General features: G+C 30.0%; 1 protein-coding gene across 1 annotated transcript; it reads left to right on the forward strand.

The window, feature by feature from the left end:
- The first annotated feature begins 7,586 nt into the window (after nt 1–7,586).
- On the forward strand, nt 7,587–8,840 carry LOC130824944 (protein FAR1-RELATED SEQUENCE 1-like). Its single transcript, XM_057689967.1, has 2 exons — nt 7,587–7,684; nt 8,171–8,840. Exons 1-2 carry the CDS (start codon nt 7,587–7,589, stop codon nt 8,838–8,840), a joined length of 768 nt encoding a protein of 255 aa, XP_057545950.1.
- Nucleotides 8,841–16,986: the final 8,146 nt, after the last annotated feature.

The following is a 16,986-nucleotide window of genomic DNA, read 5'->3' on the forward strand; positions in this document are numbered from 1 at the left end:
TTCCATTTTCCATAATGGAATAACATCAGTAGCTTGCATCTTATCATCAAAAATTGTTGACAGCAAATCTTTCTACAAAAGTTTCATTTAAATATTTATTAATAAATATTTCATAAACTTAGCAACATAGGCAAAAGGTTTTTCAACATAATAAATTGATACACATACCACAATGTCACCTAGCTTTCTAATTTCTTCTTCTGAAATAGCAGTATGGTTCACATTGTCAATCCATTGCACTATTCTTAACTTCATATTCAAAAGAAGTAAGAAGTAATGACTGCCCTTCAGTATTGGAACCACAATCTGTATATTATATATCACTGAATCAATAAATATATATAAAAAAAAGTGACTGCACAAGTACAAACTACCTATTAGTAGCTATAATAACTAAAATAAAGAGTAAAGTTAATCAATCATTAAAAAAATAACTTACCAGATCAAACTTAATCAAATCAACTTGGTTGAAATCCACCCATTTGACCCAAGAATCATAAATTAAATCAATTTGTTGAGAACCACCATTATTATTAAAATCCAACAAAGCAAGCTGTACAAATAAACAATGAAATAACTAAAAATAGATCAAAATAAAAGACAAGTTATTTAGAATAAAAATGACAAAAAACGTACACTAGAACTAGCATTAAAAAAGAACTTTTTGGAAGATTGTTTGTTCTTTTCATTTTCATTGAGTAATAAACACCAACAATCCACAACAGAAACATGAGTACACTTTGAGGGATCCCCTAGAGTATAAAACTCTTCCCTTTGAATTCTCAATTTGTCCTCAAAATTCACAAGCAATTCACTGTCAAATAAAAGGAATAAAATAAGTATAATAAAAAACACAAATAAAAAAAAAGAAAAAAAAAAACAAAACTCACCTATCGTCGAAACATTTGTCAAAAACAAAGCAATAGTCGACTGTTTCTTGAAGTAACGAACCAAGTGTTCTCATATATTTTTTGTTTGATTTCATCAGATGTGAAACAAACGTAAATTTATCATTCAAACCTATAAAAGGAATGGAACACTTTGCCCTGCCATGTATCAATACATTCTCATAACCATGGCTTTCAAAAACAGTGACATTATTTGCCACATCATCAACTACTTGATCCAATTCAACCTCATCCACTACATCATTTTGAAATACCTGATGCGAAACATCTACATTACCCTCATCAGCAACAAAAACCTCATTCACCATACTTGGAATAGAGGTAACCCATTTAACCGTGTCAACTATCTGATCGATTGTATTCAGCACGGTAGGATTCATGAAAAAACTTTGGGTTTCAGAAAAAGGTGTGGATGAGGTAGAAGGAACATCAGGAAAAGGGATAGGAGGAGAAGAAAATGAACGTTTTTGTTCTAAGAACAACTTAATTTTGTCCATGTAAAACTCAGAGACAACTTGAGTGTCCCTCCTCATGAACATCAGCAACTCACAAATTTCCTACAAAAATAAGTAAAGATAAAGTTAAATGTGGTTCAAATTAAATTAACTATGACATTATTAAAAAAATACTATGTTATGATTATTTTCCAAAAGTGAATGCTACTATGTTCTTAGAAAAACATACTATTTTATCATTAATAGTTACTATGACAATGTATAGCTACTGACTTCTCTTTTGTACTATTGAAAATATTTTATGTCAAAGTGAATGCTACTATGTTCTTAGAAAAAGATACTATATTGTGATTAAAAGTTACTATGACAATAAATAGCTACTGTGTTTTATTTTCAACATTTGAAAAATGATTTTTATACAGTTTAGGGACTGACTATAATTGTTATTATTAAATTAGGGATCAACTGATTATACAGTTCAGGGAGTGGTTATGTTCATGGACTGATTAAAAGTTACTATGAACTAATGCCAAGTTACTATACATTGAAAAATGCTACTGTCTTGAAAAAAAAATATTTGTTATTATTAAAAAATATAAATTTGAAGGCAACATAAATAATTAAGATTATACTTACATCTCCGGCTAATCGGCGAATGTCAGAATTACGCATTGCATTTGAAGGCAACTGAAACTCAATTTTATCATCATATTGCACTGTTTGATCTCTAAAGGATTCTTCATTTACACTTGGCTGTGCAGTATCAACATGGTTCACCTTTAACCCAACAGCTTGACCATACTCAAACACCATCGTCTCACTCACAGGGTATGTACTCAAAATTAAACCACTGCCAAAATAATTAGCAGATGTTTCCTCCTTAATTCTTTTTGACACATCCTTATCAGTCCAATGAGAGATAAGGGGTAAAGAGGATGGCAAAGAGACATTCTTGAATTTCAAACGATGAAAATAAATAATTTCCAACAAAACAATACATCCAGAAAAAAATTGCGACTTTCCTTTACGATATCTAACAACAGAGTCACAAAACTGATCCAGAACATATTTACACCAATTAAAAGTACAAATCTTATTCGGATCTATTATAGACTTTACAATCTTAAGGTCTATTGTTCTGTTTTGGGTAGGGGCTAAGAAAGAAGAAATAGCATGCAAAACAAATAGTTGCTTGAACTCATCCCCACCATCAATCATCTTAGGGATCATTCGTTCCAGCAATTCTAAGGGAATTGCTGCATTTGTATCTTCATAACCAAAAAAGGATCTAAATTCTTGTTTTAAGGGAAAATCAGGATTATACTTATTCGCACACCTTGAAACTAATTCTACATCATTGTTTGGATTCAAAGGTAGACAAAAAACATCATATACGTCATGTTCAGAAATTTGAAAGCACTTGAAAGAGTCTATTGAAAACATACAACTACCGGGATCAAAACAATCTACAAGCCAACCAAGCATTGCAGATGGATTTCTAGATAACTTTAAACTAAGAAGGCCACCAAAACCAATCTCTCTCACTGAGATTTTTTGTTTCTCAGTGAATCCCTTCATCAATTTGATCAATTGAGAAGGTCTACTTTTGGTCTGGAATGTCGATCTCAACCTGCAAATACAAAAAAAATGTACAATGTTCTTAGAAAAATATACTATGTTATCAATAAATGATACTATGACTATGAATAATTACAATGTAGATGACCTGGAATACTTTGTTGCAATTACAATGTTGGAATTCAACATACTAGTCGATAAAATTACCTTACAGACCTTTGTTGTACATTGTAAGTTGTTTCATCTCTTCTCTTTCTTGTAAAGGAATTCAAATGTAAATTAGAAGTGGAGGGAATATCAACTAGAATCTCAGCTCTTTTTTTTGCCATGACAACTGAAAAAAGTGTGATAATCGAAGTTGAAGTCATCATCATTAAGATAAAAATGTAAATGAAATGAAAATGTAATGTCGACAATAATGAAAATCCATAATGAAAAGGAATGAAAATGTAATGTCGAGAATAAAATTACATTCTGACAATCATCATCACAACTAGATATAAGAATAATACTCAAATACAGAATAAAAATGAAATGTCGAATGAAAAATGTCATACATATATATAAAAAAATCAAAACCCTAAAAATCGAATGAAAATGTAAAATCGCATAATGAAGATCAACAGTCTCAGCTCTTTTTTTTGCCATCACAACTAAAAACAGTGTGATAATCGAAGTTGAAGTCATCATCATTAACATCAAAATGTAAAGGAAATAAAAATGTCATGTCGAGAATAATGAAAATCAAGAATGAAAATGTAATGTCGAGAATAAAATTACATTCTGACAATCATCATCACAACTAGATAACATAATAATACTCAAATCCAGAATAAAAATAAAAATGTCGAATGAAAAATGTCATACATATATATAAAATAATTAAAAACCTAAAAATCGAATGAAAATGTAAAATCGCATAATGAAGATCAACAGAAATTAACCCTAAATATCAAATACCAGAGTAATATTCAAATACACACCAAAATTCGAAGAAAAAAAACCCTTAAATCAAGAACGGTTGTGTTTTTATATACTAATTCAAGAACTAAAACAACAAACCAAAACAAGCAAAAATGTCTACAAAACGAAAATGAAAATCTGACTGTCAGTTTTGAAGATAGTAAATGTAAAACGAAAATGAAAACCTATAAAACTTATCAAAACAAATCTGAATTTGAAAAAGGTACACATAAGAAATCGAAAACAAGTGAAGAATGTTGGCAGACTAAGAAATCAAGAGAAAAGGAACATTTTCGAGTAAGAAAACCAAAACTTTAAAATTTGAATCAAAACAAATCGAAAAATAAAAACTATAAAATGGTTAATTTCTAATTTGCAAACCTTAATTTAAGAGAAGAGGAAGATTTCGAAGAATACACCGACGGTTTTTCAAAGGTAAAATCAAAACCCTAAAAATCGAATGAAAATGAAAAATAGCAGAATGAAGATCAACATTAAATTAACCCTAAATATCAAATACCACAGTAATATTCAAATAAACACCAAAAATCGAAGAAAATAAACCCTTAAATCAAGAACGGTTGTGTTTATATATACTAATTCAAAAACTGAAACAACAACACAAAACAAGCAAAAATGTCTACATTGTTGAGTTTAATTGAAGAAATACCTGAAATAAATTCGAAGAACGATTGAAGAACAATGAAAATGTCGAGATTCAAAAGAAAGTAAAGCAATTTCGTGTTGAAGAACGGGAGGAAGCAGCAGTTTCAAGCGAAATAAACCGGTGTTGAGGAAGATGGAACGGGAGGAAAGTAAAGTAGGAGAGAGAAAAAAAAAAAACCTTTATATATTGAACCAAAAAAACCGGTCCATATTAAATGTAAATCAAAATAAACCGCGTGAGGGGTATCAAAATAAAGAAATTAAATCTGACCGTTGATAAAAAAATTGAATGCTTTAGATTACTTCTCACCCTTCTCATTTTCATACCCCTTCTCATTTGATCCTAAATCTATATATATATATATATATATATATATATATATATATATATATATATATATATATATATATATATATAGGGGAGGGATCCAATGAGAAGGGGTATGAAAATGAGAAGGGTGAGAAGTATTTTGAGCCGTCGATTTGTGAAAGATCTAATGGTGTGGATTTCAAACCGGAAAAAATAGGGCAATTAAAAAAAAAAAAAAATTACGGTTTTTTTTTTGAATAAGGAGTTTCTCTTCCAGCAAGCTTCGAAAAACATTCAAAACACAATAGTCGGTTTCTTTGAAGAACAGGGACTTTCTGATCTGCAAAATATTCGAAAAACCATCGATTTACTCTGAAAAATCATCATCTTCTCTTCAATTAAGGTATGGAAATTAGAAATTTACCATTGTATAGTTTTTTTTTTCGAATTGTTTTTATTCATGTCTTATTTTTCGTTTTCTTCTTCGAAAATTATCCTCTTCTCTTGATTTCTTATTCTGCCAAAAATGTACAATTGTTTTCGAATTCTTATGTTTACCATTTTAAAATTCATATTTGTTTTGAATGCTTTCTTAGTTTTTCATTTTTTTTTTGTATTTACTATCTTAAAAACTAATAGTCAGTTTATGATTTTTGTTTTATTTGTTGATTTTGATTTACAGACTCAGATCTTGATTTGATTCTTCTTCTTCACTTGAATTAAGGTATGCTAATTGAAGATTTACATTTTAGGTTTTAAGTATATTCAAAACTGAGAGTGAGATTTTCATTTTCGTTTTCCTTGTTGATTTGTTATTAACAGAATCAGATTGAGATACTATGGAAGATTTACAATTAGTGGTTAATATGGAAGAATCACCAGAAACTTCCAACACTGAAAAAGAATTGTCAGAAGGTAATTTCATTATGTTCTTAAAAAAAAAAAAAAGATATGATTGTTCATATTAACTGTCTTATTTTTGTAATATTGAAAATATATGTTGCCAAGGTGAATGATACTATGGTCTTAGAAAAAGATACTATGTTGTTAATAAAAGTTACTATGACATTGTATAGATACTGTCTCCTCTTTTGTAAAATTGAAAACCTTTGTTGCCAAGGTGAATGCTACTATGTTGTTTGAAACAAATACTATGTTGTCATTAAAAGTTAGTATGACAATGTATAGCTTCTGTCGTGTATTTTGTAATATTGAAAATCTTTTTTACCATGGTCAATGCTACTATGTTCTTAGACAAAGATACTATGTCGTGATTAAAAGTTACTATGATAATGTATAGCTACTGTTTTGTTTTTTGTAATATGGAAAATCTTTGTTGCCAAGGTCAATACTACTAAGTTCTTACAAAAAAATACTATGTTGTGATTATAAGTTAAAATGAAAATGTATAGCTACTGTCTTCTCTTATGTAATATTGAAAACATGTGTTGACAAGGTGAATGCTACTATGTTCTTACAAAAAGCTACTATGTTTTGATTAAAAGTTACTATGACAATAAATACCTACTGTCTTCTCTTTTGTAATATTGAAAATCTTTGTTGCCAAGATGAATGCTACTATGTTATTAGAAAAAGATACTATGTTCTGTTTAAAAGTTACTATGTCAATGTTTATCTACTGTCTTCTATTTTGTAATATTGAAAATCTTTGTTATTAAGGTCAATGCTACTATGTTCTTAGAGAAAGATCCTATGTTGTGATTAAAAGTTACTATGACAATGTAAAGCTACTGTCTTCTTTTTTCAATTTTGACAAATCTATGTTTCCAAGGTGAATGATACTATGTTGTTAAAAAAAGATACTATGTTGTGATTAAAAGTTAGTATGACGATGTATAGCTACTGCATTCAATTTTAATTATGGAAAAACTTTGGATTGTTAAACAGGCACTCAAACTCCAAGAACTATTACACAACTTAGCCCAAATGGTTCATCCCTGTGGATTCCTCATTGTGAGTCTGATAAAAAGCCATTTGTTGGTATGGCTTTTGAAAACTTAGATAAAGCATTAGATTTTTATGGTAAATATGCTGAAATTTGCGGTTTTGATATACGTTCATCTACTACCTACAAAAAAAAGGATATTGTTTTTTTAAAATATTTTGTTTGTAGTAGGGAGGGTATCATAAAACCTAAACCTAAGAAAAGTGCAGATGTTGTTTCACGTTATAAGAGATCAACAAAAAGGATTGATTGTAAAGCTAGATTGATTTTGAAATATGACATAGCGAAAAGAGCATACCATGTTTTAAAATTCGAAGAGGCGCATAATCATTGTCTAGTTAGCCCTACATCGCGTCAATTTTTATTGGGTAATAGGAAAATGACTATGTTGCACAAAAATTTCATATCTAAGAATGCACGGGTTAATATAGGACCGGTTAAATCCTTTAGATTGTTTAAGGAAAATGTCGGGGGTTATGAGAATGTGGGAGTGACAATGCAAGATTTTAAGAATTTCCATAGGGATTTGAAAACATATATTAAAGGAGATGATGGGAAGATGTTGATCGAGAATTTTATCAGAAAAAGAGATATTCACACGGGGTTTTATTTTGATTATGCTTTAGATGAGGAAGACCACATATCACGTTTATTTTGGGCCGATGCGATAAGTAGAAACAATTATTGTTTTTTTGGAGAAATGGTTACTTTTGATTGTACTTAACACCAATAAGTATAGCATGGTTTTAGCCCCTTTTACTGGTGTAGATCATCATAAGTCTTGTATTACATTTGGTGTCGGTCTATTAGCTAAGGAAGATAGTGAATCTTTTGAGTGGTTATTTAGAACTTTTTTACATTGTATGGGGGAGTGTATGCCAACATATTTGATAACTGATCAAGACCCTGCAATGAAAATTGCGATTAAAAATGTATTTCCACACACTATACACAAACTTTGCATGTGGCACATAATGAGTAAAGTGACAGATAAAGTTGGACCGAAATTGAACAAAAATGAAGATTTTTTGAAAGAATTAAATGGGTGTGTGTGGAATATTGATCAAGAAGAAGATGAATTTGAGGAAAAATGGGAGGGAATTATGACCAAATACAATCTTCAAACAGATAAATGGTTTACTAGTATATTTAGTATACGAGATCAATGGATACCCGCATATTTTAGGGATATCCCATTGGGGGGGATTTTGAGAACTACATCCCGATCGGAAAGTGTTAATAGTTTCTTCAACCATTTCACAAACTCGCACATGACACTTGTTGAATTTTATATGAGTTATGAAAGTGCAATGGATGCACAAAGGTACAAACAAGATAAGCTCAATGCTGAATCACTCCACACAAACCCACAATATAAAACACCATTGCCGATTGAAAAACATGCCGGTGAAGTCTATACTAGAAAAATATTTTTTCTTTTTCAAAATGAAGTTTATAAGTCTTGTTTCAAAACTTATATTCAAAGTATTGAAAAGAGTGAAAGTGTAGAAAGTATAACTGTTTTGGACTCAACGGTAAGTAAGATGTTTAAGGTGAAATTTATACTGGGAAGTTCGATTGACGAGTTGAAGGTAGATTGTGATTGCAAGTTATTTAAAAGGATAGGAATATTATGTTCCCATGCGATTTGTGTTATGAGTGCAAGACAAATAACACAAATACCACAGCAATATGTTTTAGATCGTTGGACGAAGCTAGCATTAAAGAAGCCTATTTTTGAATTGCATGGGAATCTGATTGAAGAGAGCAAAAAGTGTAACAACGTGGGAAAGTTGTTGGCGGAAGTTTCGTGTGAAATATACAATTGTGTAGGTTTAGCTCAACAGAGTGAGAGTGGTTTACAATCACTTTTACAAAACTTAAAAGATATTAGTAGAAAATTGGAGGAAAGTGATGATGTGAGGGTGGACATTACTAAAGAGCAACAAATCGAATTGTTAGTAGGCACAAGTTCGTCTACTGCTTCGTCCTAGACAGTTTTTTTTATTCATTCTATTTTAGTTTGATGCTCTTATTATAAACGAAGAATGAATAATGTTCTTTTATTTATTTTTTTTTTATTTTTTTATTTCATAGGAGTATTCTTTATTATTTGTATTATTTACCATATGATTCTGTAATTATCATCATGTAATTTGTCCTTTTTTGAGACTACGATGATTTTTCGTAGAAAAAAAAATTTGTATGGATTTTATTGGCTTCAACTAAGTGATTACTCTACCTCGATGAATATGTTTATCATGATTATTAAGTTTCAATTTTTAAAATTCTAATTTAAATTTTAAAATTCTAATTTAAAATTTAAAATTATGAACCATCTAGATTATTGTTAATATTTGAATAATAACAATAATAATACTTCTATATAACAAACCAAATAAATCTTAAATACTAATATTTAACATGAAATTCAAATAATAATATTAATTTTAAATACTCAATTTGAATCTCAAATATATAAAACAATTATAACATTTTCAAAAAAAAAAATTATAATCACATAAATTGATGGAAGAAGAAGAAGGGACCCGAGATTTACAACTTGGGTAATTTAACAAGAAAAAGATATCATCAATTTAACTAAGCCCTAATTTTATTTGGGAGTTTGGATAATTTGGAGAGACAATTGAGAGTCAAAAAATTAAAATTAAATTGAAAGTGAAATTTTTGAAACGAATTTGAAGAATTAATCAAGATTGATAAAAACAAAGAAATGAAAAGGAGTACCAATTTGAAGATGGAGTATCATGAGAATTTGAGTAAAGATGATGATGAATGGAAAAAGGTGAAGTTCGGTCTCTACAGCATGGAAAAAAACCAAGGAGGCGGTTAGAGGTGAACTTGATGCACAAAGTGTTGGGTTTCGATGGATGCTTAAAGGGAATTTCAGAAAACACTTCTCTAACATCTATCTCAGGATCATAAACATAATCAGACACATAAATCATATAAAAGGATTAGTCTATATTACCTTTGTAGCGTGAAATCCACAAAATTAACGCAATAAGATAATCTGGAGAGCCTCAAACATTGCTCCTCTATTCAGTCTACCAGAATCAATTGAATACCAACGTTTGCTAGAACGGAAGAGTATTGTTTCTCTTGCTTTTACTGGTTTTTGTTTCTGTGTGTGTATGAATAATTGAGAGGGAGAGTTTAAATTAAAAATATCATTAATACTCACACCCTCATTATCCCCACTTCTCCACTACCAACATTATATCCTCATATAATACTAGTAACCTAGGTCAAAAGAAACCGATTCTTTTGTTAACCTAATTGGATCGCAAGCCCATACTCCTAATGGGCCTGAGTTATTTATCGTTCAATTGATTCTTTTGTAAGACCTTATAGGATTAATTATATTAGTCGTGGTCCAATTATTATTGACCCACCAATTATATTTATTCTTTAGCAAGTAAATACAATTACTAATAATAATTAACTTTATTATCTTCATAAATATCCTATATATTTATATTTAGTAATTGTCGGAAATGTTTACGGACACATTCCTTCACAAAGGCCGCCGAGCATGTCGTTGGGTGGAGGTGGAGACACGATTGTGGGTTGTTGTTGGCGTCTGGTTGTGGTGATTGCGGTTTCACGGCTGGCAGATGTGGATTCATGTTTTCACTTAACATCTGTGGGTTGCGAGTAGTGCAAGGTGGCTCGGGAAGAGATGGGATGACCGAGAAGGAAGTTTAGGTTGAGTTAGATGAATGATTTAGTTGAAGCTTTCAATTTACATAGCATTACGAAAGTATTTGAGAACATTGAAATAAGTTTTGTGAACGAAGAGACATGTAAGGAGGGAGATGAATAGTCTTATACGTGTAATCCCTAGGATTTTATTTTTATTTATTTATTGCTTTATATTTAATTTTTATTACTTATTCTTGCTATTTTATTATTAATAATATCACTCCGCTACTAGCCTACTACAACGACTACTACTATTATACAACGAAGAAATGATAAGCTCAGTATTGAACTTAATATTTTAAAGTACTACCTAATTATTTTTCAACTAAAACTTAAATTTATTTTTTACTATATTAGTTGTATTTTAATTTTGGTTATTTACTTAAATAATTCAAAATACAACTTTTTACAAATTATTTAACGACAACTAAACAACTTAACTAAATGAGATTTATTAAACTTAGTTTAAAGAAAACGAAGTGTTTAACATTGTACCTGTTACACTTTCCCCAACTTTAAAAAAGTTTCATTGTCGAAACTAAAAGCAAAAGCTTTTGTGTAAAAGAAATTATATACTTTTACAAAAGAAAAAAAATTTCTAAATGCCATAATTAAAATAAAAAAATAAAAAGGAAATCATTGCTTATTCAAAATATCGGTTATGCCGCATAATCTGTCACTATCTTGAAAATTCTACAATCACTTGATTTCTAGATTTAAGGATTAGAGTGAAGGTTGATTAAGCCTTTACTTTAACTAGATTTCTAATATCATCATGGGTTCAAACATGAAAAAGATTTTTTTTAAAATGATAGAGATTTTCATTGAAAGATTTTAAATTTCATGGGTTTATGAACCAAGAAGATGAAGAACTTTGAAGAAACTGTTATAACACCACGTTTTTCGAGTTTGCAGATGAAGATGAAGAACTTTGCTGTTACGTTTGTGAAGATGAAGAAGAGGAACGAAGCAGATGAAGATGAAGATGAAGCATTTTTTCAATGGGTTTTGAGAACAATCGCAGCAATGAATTGAAGAAGTCGAGTTTGTGAAAAAAATATTTGAAATGGCGGGTTTCATTTATTAAATGTAACGGTTATTTGCTGCGGGCCTCGATAACCGGAGCAATTAAGGTTTGTGTAAGGGTTATTTGCTGCGGTCAAGAACAAAACCGCAGCAATTATTCTGGGTCAGAAGGCACTCCGCGAGGCGCGGAGATTTACGCGAGGCGCGGAGTTGGGTCTGTTTGCCTTTAAATTTTTTCTTCACTTTTTTTTTAATACTTATTTGCTGCGGTCCTTAGCATAATCGCAGCAATTAATTGTGCTACTGAGTATTTGTTGCGGTCAAGCCTTAAAACCGTAGCAATTAATTGTTTTTTTTTTCTTATTCTTTTTCCTATTTATTGCTGCGTATATACAAAAACCGCAGCAAATTATACGCAGCAAATACGTTTTTTTCCATTAGTGTGAGAAGAAGAAGGTAGTAAATTAGTGAAATTATTACAGTTGTTCACGATTACTTTTAGGTTGAGTTCGGTGTTGGCCATTAGCTGATACTATTCCTTTGATGGATTAACTTGGATGGACAATCATTGATCAATAATTGTAGTGTTTTAATTGATTAGATTGAAGGTGAAGGCATGACTTAAATTAGCAATTAGTAAATTAAATTTAAAGTGAAGAAATTGATATTCAAGGTAAAATTTATTGAACTTAAATTGTATGCGTTGGTTGGTTGTAAATGGTTGGAAGTTTGATATTTTTTACATTGAACCAGGAATTGATGATAGGAATTAAAAGAAGAGATTTTTTAGTCTTGTTTTTAATTGTTGTTTTAAATGAAGAATAACGTTGAGTTTACTTGATCATGCTAATAGTTATTGAGTCTTGAAACACATTATTTAATGTTGTTATTTATTCTAGCTATTAGTAGAGTTTTTAAGTGTTTGATTTGAAATTGTTAAAAAGTGACATTTAAAAATGCTCTTAGTTAGGTTAGTGTTGGTCAATTGGAGATTGATTTAGTTATTGAATATATTATACGAAATATGTATACGAGTTGAGAATGTGAGATTGATACATGTAAGTATTACATGAAAATTATAAGTATAACTTGATTATGACATAGTAAAATGATGTGTAATTATATTAAAAATTGATATGTGAGGAGAAGTTGTGCCCATATTATGTTTCCAGTAAAATTTCAAATTTGGGGTGTTTAAGAATTTGATTATGGATCTTAATATTGATTTTAGAATACTAACGGAGTGTTTTTGTATTGTAGATATTAATTACTTTAGTGATAAAGAATAATTTGTGGTTTAAGTAAATAAGATGTAGGAATTTATTTTATTAAATTTTGTATAAAAAGTTGTCGTTTTATAACATCAAAGTTAAACAAAGCTTATTAGCTAGTTAAGTCAAATCTATTGCTAGTTATTATTAAGCACATAAATGTTTATATTGATTATTTGGATTTCATTCACGAACTGTATTGATCAAGCTTGTCGTCTTGCTGTTATTGAAAAGGTTGGATTTCTTACTCAAATCTTTAATAGTTACGAGAAATGATTTTAAAGGTGTGTATCTTACTTTAGTTAAGATTGAGTTGAATATAGGAAGATATTCTTCCTAATATAAAATGTTTGTTCTTAAATCTCGAAAATACAGAATAGTTACAAAAAAGCTTTATAGAGAGTTTTATGTTTTTAAATGGTTAGGGCTACCTCAATGGTGTCTCAAGGAATTGGAACTTCGTCGGGATCGTCTCGACACTGTATAATAGTTGGGGTATGTTGATCAGTACCTCGGACTTCGATCTTTTGTTACGGTTTGGTCGTGTATGGGGTGTGCACACTAGGGTTCTTTGTTTAATTGTTATCCGAAGGGCCTAGCTAGCCCAATGGAAAAGTATTAAAACCAGAGAACGAAGAAAAAGATTTTTATAAGGTATTGATAAATACATAGGTTTGCAAAAGAAAATGATATGTAGAATATAACTAATATATCGTACTAGATGTGTAGTTGGATTATATTATGGAATTTAGCACAGCATGTTTGACTGCAGGTAAATAAAGATTAGAATCTGGGTAGAGAGCAACATTACTCATTTTGTGTAAATACAGTTATAATGTTTTCTTTTCACCATAGTTTTATGTACTAAAAATTAATCTATATAAATTTGTACTCAGCATACGCTAATTAATTATATAGTTTTGTTCTTTAAACATGTTTTTGTGTGGAACAGATTTGAGAAGATTGAGATTGACAAAGTCAATGGCAGCTGAAAGCACAAAGAATGTAATCAAAAAAGTAATCTCAACCAATGATATAAAAGAATGTAATTAACGAAAATGTTTTATTTAAAATTATTTTAGCGCTTTTTTTAGATTGTTGGAGAAAAGATTCCACTTTACGAGTTGATGTGATTTCGAAATTTTTAGCGCCTATGCCACTGGTTGGTTGTTATTTTGAAATGTTGGTTTTTGATCTTGCAGAGTGACTTTAAGTCAAAAGGAAAATTTTGATTTATCCGATTTACAAACAGAACTCTACTTGATATTTTCAGAAATTTATACATTTTAAATCATTTCAAATGCTTTTTATAATGTAATTTCTTTATATAATTAAAATGTTGTTCTAATATTTAGATTCTCGAGTAGTTGTTTAGGTGAAAATCTAGTCAATTGAGTAATTGGTTATATTATCAAAGCACCCGCTCGATTAAGTGTGTTCTTCCGCATCAAATCTATGTAAGTTTATTTAAGAGCTAGTTGTTTATTATGTTGTTACACCACCTCCAAAGAATCATCTTAGGAAAACCTCGCAGTAAAATGCTCCCTGACCCTCCTCTTCATGTTTGACACACTACAGGTCAGGACCCTATTAATCTTTAAGGAACTAATTTTGTTTTACTTTTTCTCCCACAAAGTAAAAGCATGAAAAAAACCTCGCATTAAGATCTTTTTGTCGAAAAACTTATTGTTTTAGCCTTTTCTTGCCAGACCCTTATTATCGATAGCATCCATACATACAAATAACCTTTAAGGCTGGAGGACGGGTTTGTTCTAATTCAATAAGGTCCCTTGTTTTCCTAATCTTTGGGAGATTATGAATAGCCAACTCCACCTTTGAGATTCTCCCATCTAGGTCAGTAAAATGTGTTCTACTCCATTGGATAATTGGCTATTTTAGAGCCTATAATTTGACATTTAAAAGAATCTCCAGTAAGTTCCTCCATTCCTCACAAAGTAATTTCGAAAACCCCGTATACGAGAATCACGCATTGTAGAACCTAAAAATCTAAAACCTCGTTAAAATCCCTCAATAACAAAACTAGTTTTTTAATAGAGCCAAGGTAAGTATTCAATTCCTCATAGACTACTCCTCTTTGCCTGCTATCATTGGAATTGTATACTACGCCAATGCAACATTTAAAGTTACTCTCAATTCATCATTCTATTTGAAGCCACAAACATTTTTATGTCCAATGATACCCCTCCATTTTCCGTTTCAGCATAGCATTAACACCAATCATAATCATCATTTTACCAATCATAATCATCATTAACCCAACAATTTATTACCAAAAGAGACCTTGTGTTGAGTCTCTACCAACCCCAGGATGTGAACAACATGTTTATTTTCCTAATCTCTTGATAATAAGTAGCTTCCCGCTTTTTCCACCCCCTTATATTCCAAATAAGAACTTCATACAACTAATGGAAAGAACACCAAATACATGTCATGACCACTATGGATCGAGGCCCTCCTTGTTTATCTTTATCATATTTTTTAGGGAAATTTGCAAAGAAACACCTTTTAAAACATCTTTTTTTGTAAAGAAACACCTTTTATAATTTTTTTTGTAAAAAAACACCTTTTAAGAGACTTTTTTTAAAAAAAACACCTTAAATCAATTTCCGGTGACTTTTGTCAACTTTCCGGCGTTGACTATGCCAGTCAACGCCGGAAAGTTGACAAAAGTCACCGGCATCTGATTTAAGGTGTTTTTTTTTTAAAAAAAAGTCTCTTAAAAGGTGTTTTTTACAAAAAAAATTATAAATGGTGTTTCTTTACAAAAAAGGGGTTTTAAAAGGTGTTTCTTTGCAAATTTCCCTATTTTTTATTTTATTTTATTTATTCATTATGTGTGTAATTCTTGTAAGTATTAAAAATTCTTTTTTTAATCAATCTTTTTTATGTTTTATTAAATGATGAAGACAAGTGAGAGCTATGGAATTTTTATAAAAAAATAGTTTATGATAATGCAAATTCTAAGAATGCTAGATTTTCAAAAAAAAAAATATGACTACATAATGGAAATACAAACACAAATAAAGAAGAATATAATACTAACTTTGGATATTTTTTACAATACAAACGTGATTTTTATATGTATATATAACGTCATTATAAAAGTTCTTACTGATTTATAATTATATTAAATATTAAATTATATTGAATTAATTTAATTGGTTACTTTTATATATATATATATATATATATATATATATATATATATATATATATATATATATATATATATATATATATATATATATATATATATATATATATATATATATATATATATATATATGGATAACATATTTATAATAGAAATTGATTTGTCAATACTAAATTAAAGAAGTTCAAATTAAATTAATATTTTCTTTAAAATTGTGAACACAAAGTGGGTTTTCATAGTTGGGCCACACTAAAACATTTTACCCTAGAAAAAGAGGAGTTAGGGTTTTATTTTAAAGTAAGATTACTCCTTACTCCTCTCAAACAAAAAAACGACACTAACCCTTTCACCCTCATCTCCTTCTCTTTCGTCCTCTTCTCCATGTGAAGACTCATCTCCCTCACAGCACATAGCTAGCAACCACAACCGGCTGTTCCTCCCCCATAATCAGCAACACCACCATCTCCTTCACGAGCAGCAGCTGCTGTGGCTCATTCCCCACCAGCAGCAGCGGCTGGTTGGTCCTTTGGCTCCACCATTTTCGTGCTCCACACCACCACAACAACCACCTATACCCTTACCCTTTTCTAGTTTCCCCATTGTGAGCCATCTCCTCTTTTCTCTAAGTAATTTTCTAGATTTTATTTGGAGTTTTATTAAGTGTATTGAGTTTGATGTTGGTTTTGTGTTAAGCTCATTGAATCTTTTTGTGGGTAAGAGTTTGATGGATGAATTGAACATATTTATGATTTAGGGTTTGAAATGTGATTAGAAATTATGGGTTGTGTGTTGATTGTGTGTTACTTTCTTTGAATCTTACTAAGAGTAATAATTAAAGGTGTTATCTTTGAAATTAGTAATGGTGTGGGCTTTCATGTTACATTTTGGTGGTGTATTTGTTTTATTGATTCTTCATATGGAAAATTGTTAAAAGTGTTATCT

Source organism: Amaranthus tricolor, chromosome 10 (assembly GCF_026212465.1).
Source record: "Amaranthus tricolor cultivar Red isolate AtriRed21 chromosome 10, ASM2621246v1, whole genome shotgun sequence".
NCBI classification, from domain to species: Eukaryota; Viridiplantae; Streptophyta; class Magnoliopsida; order Caryophyllales; family Amaranthaceae; genus Amaranthus; species Amaranthus tricolor.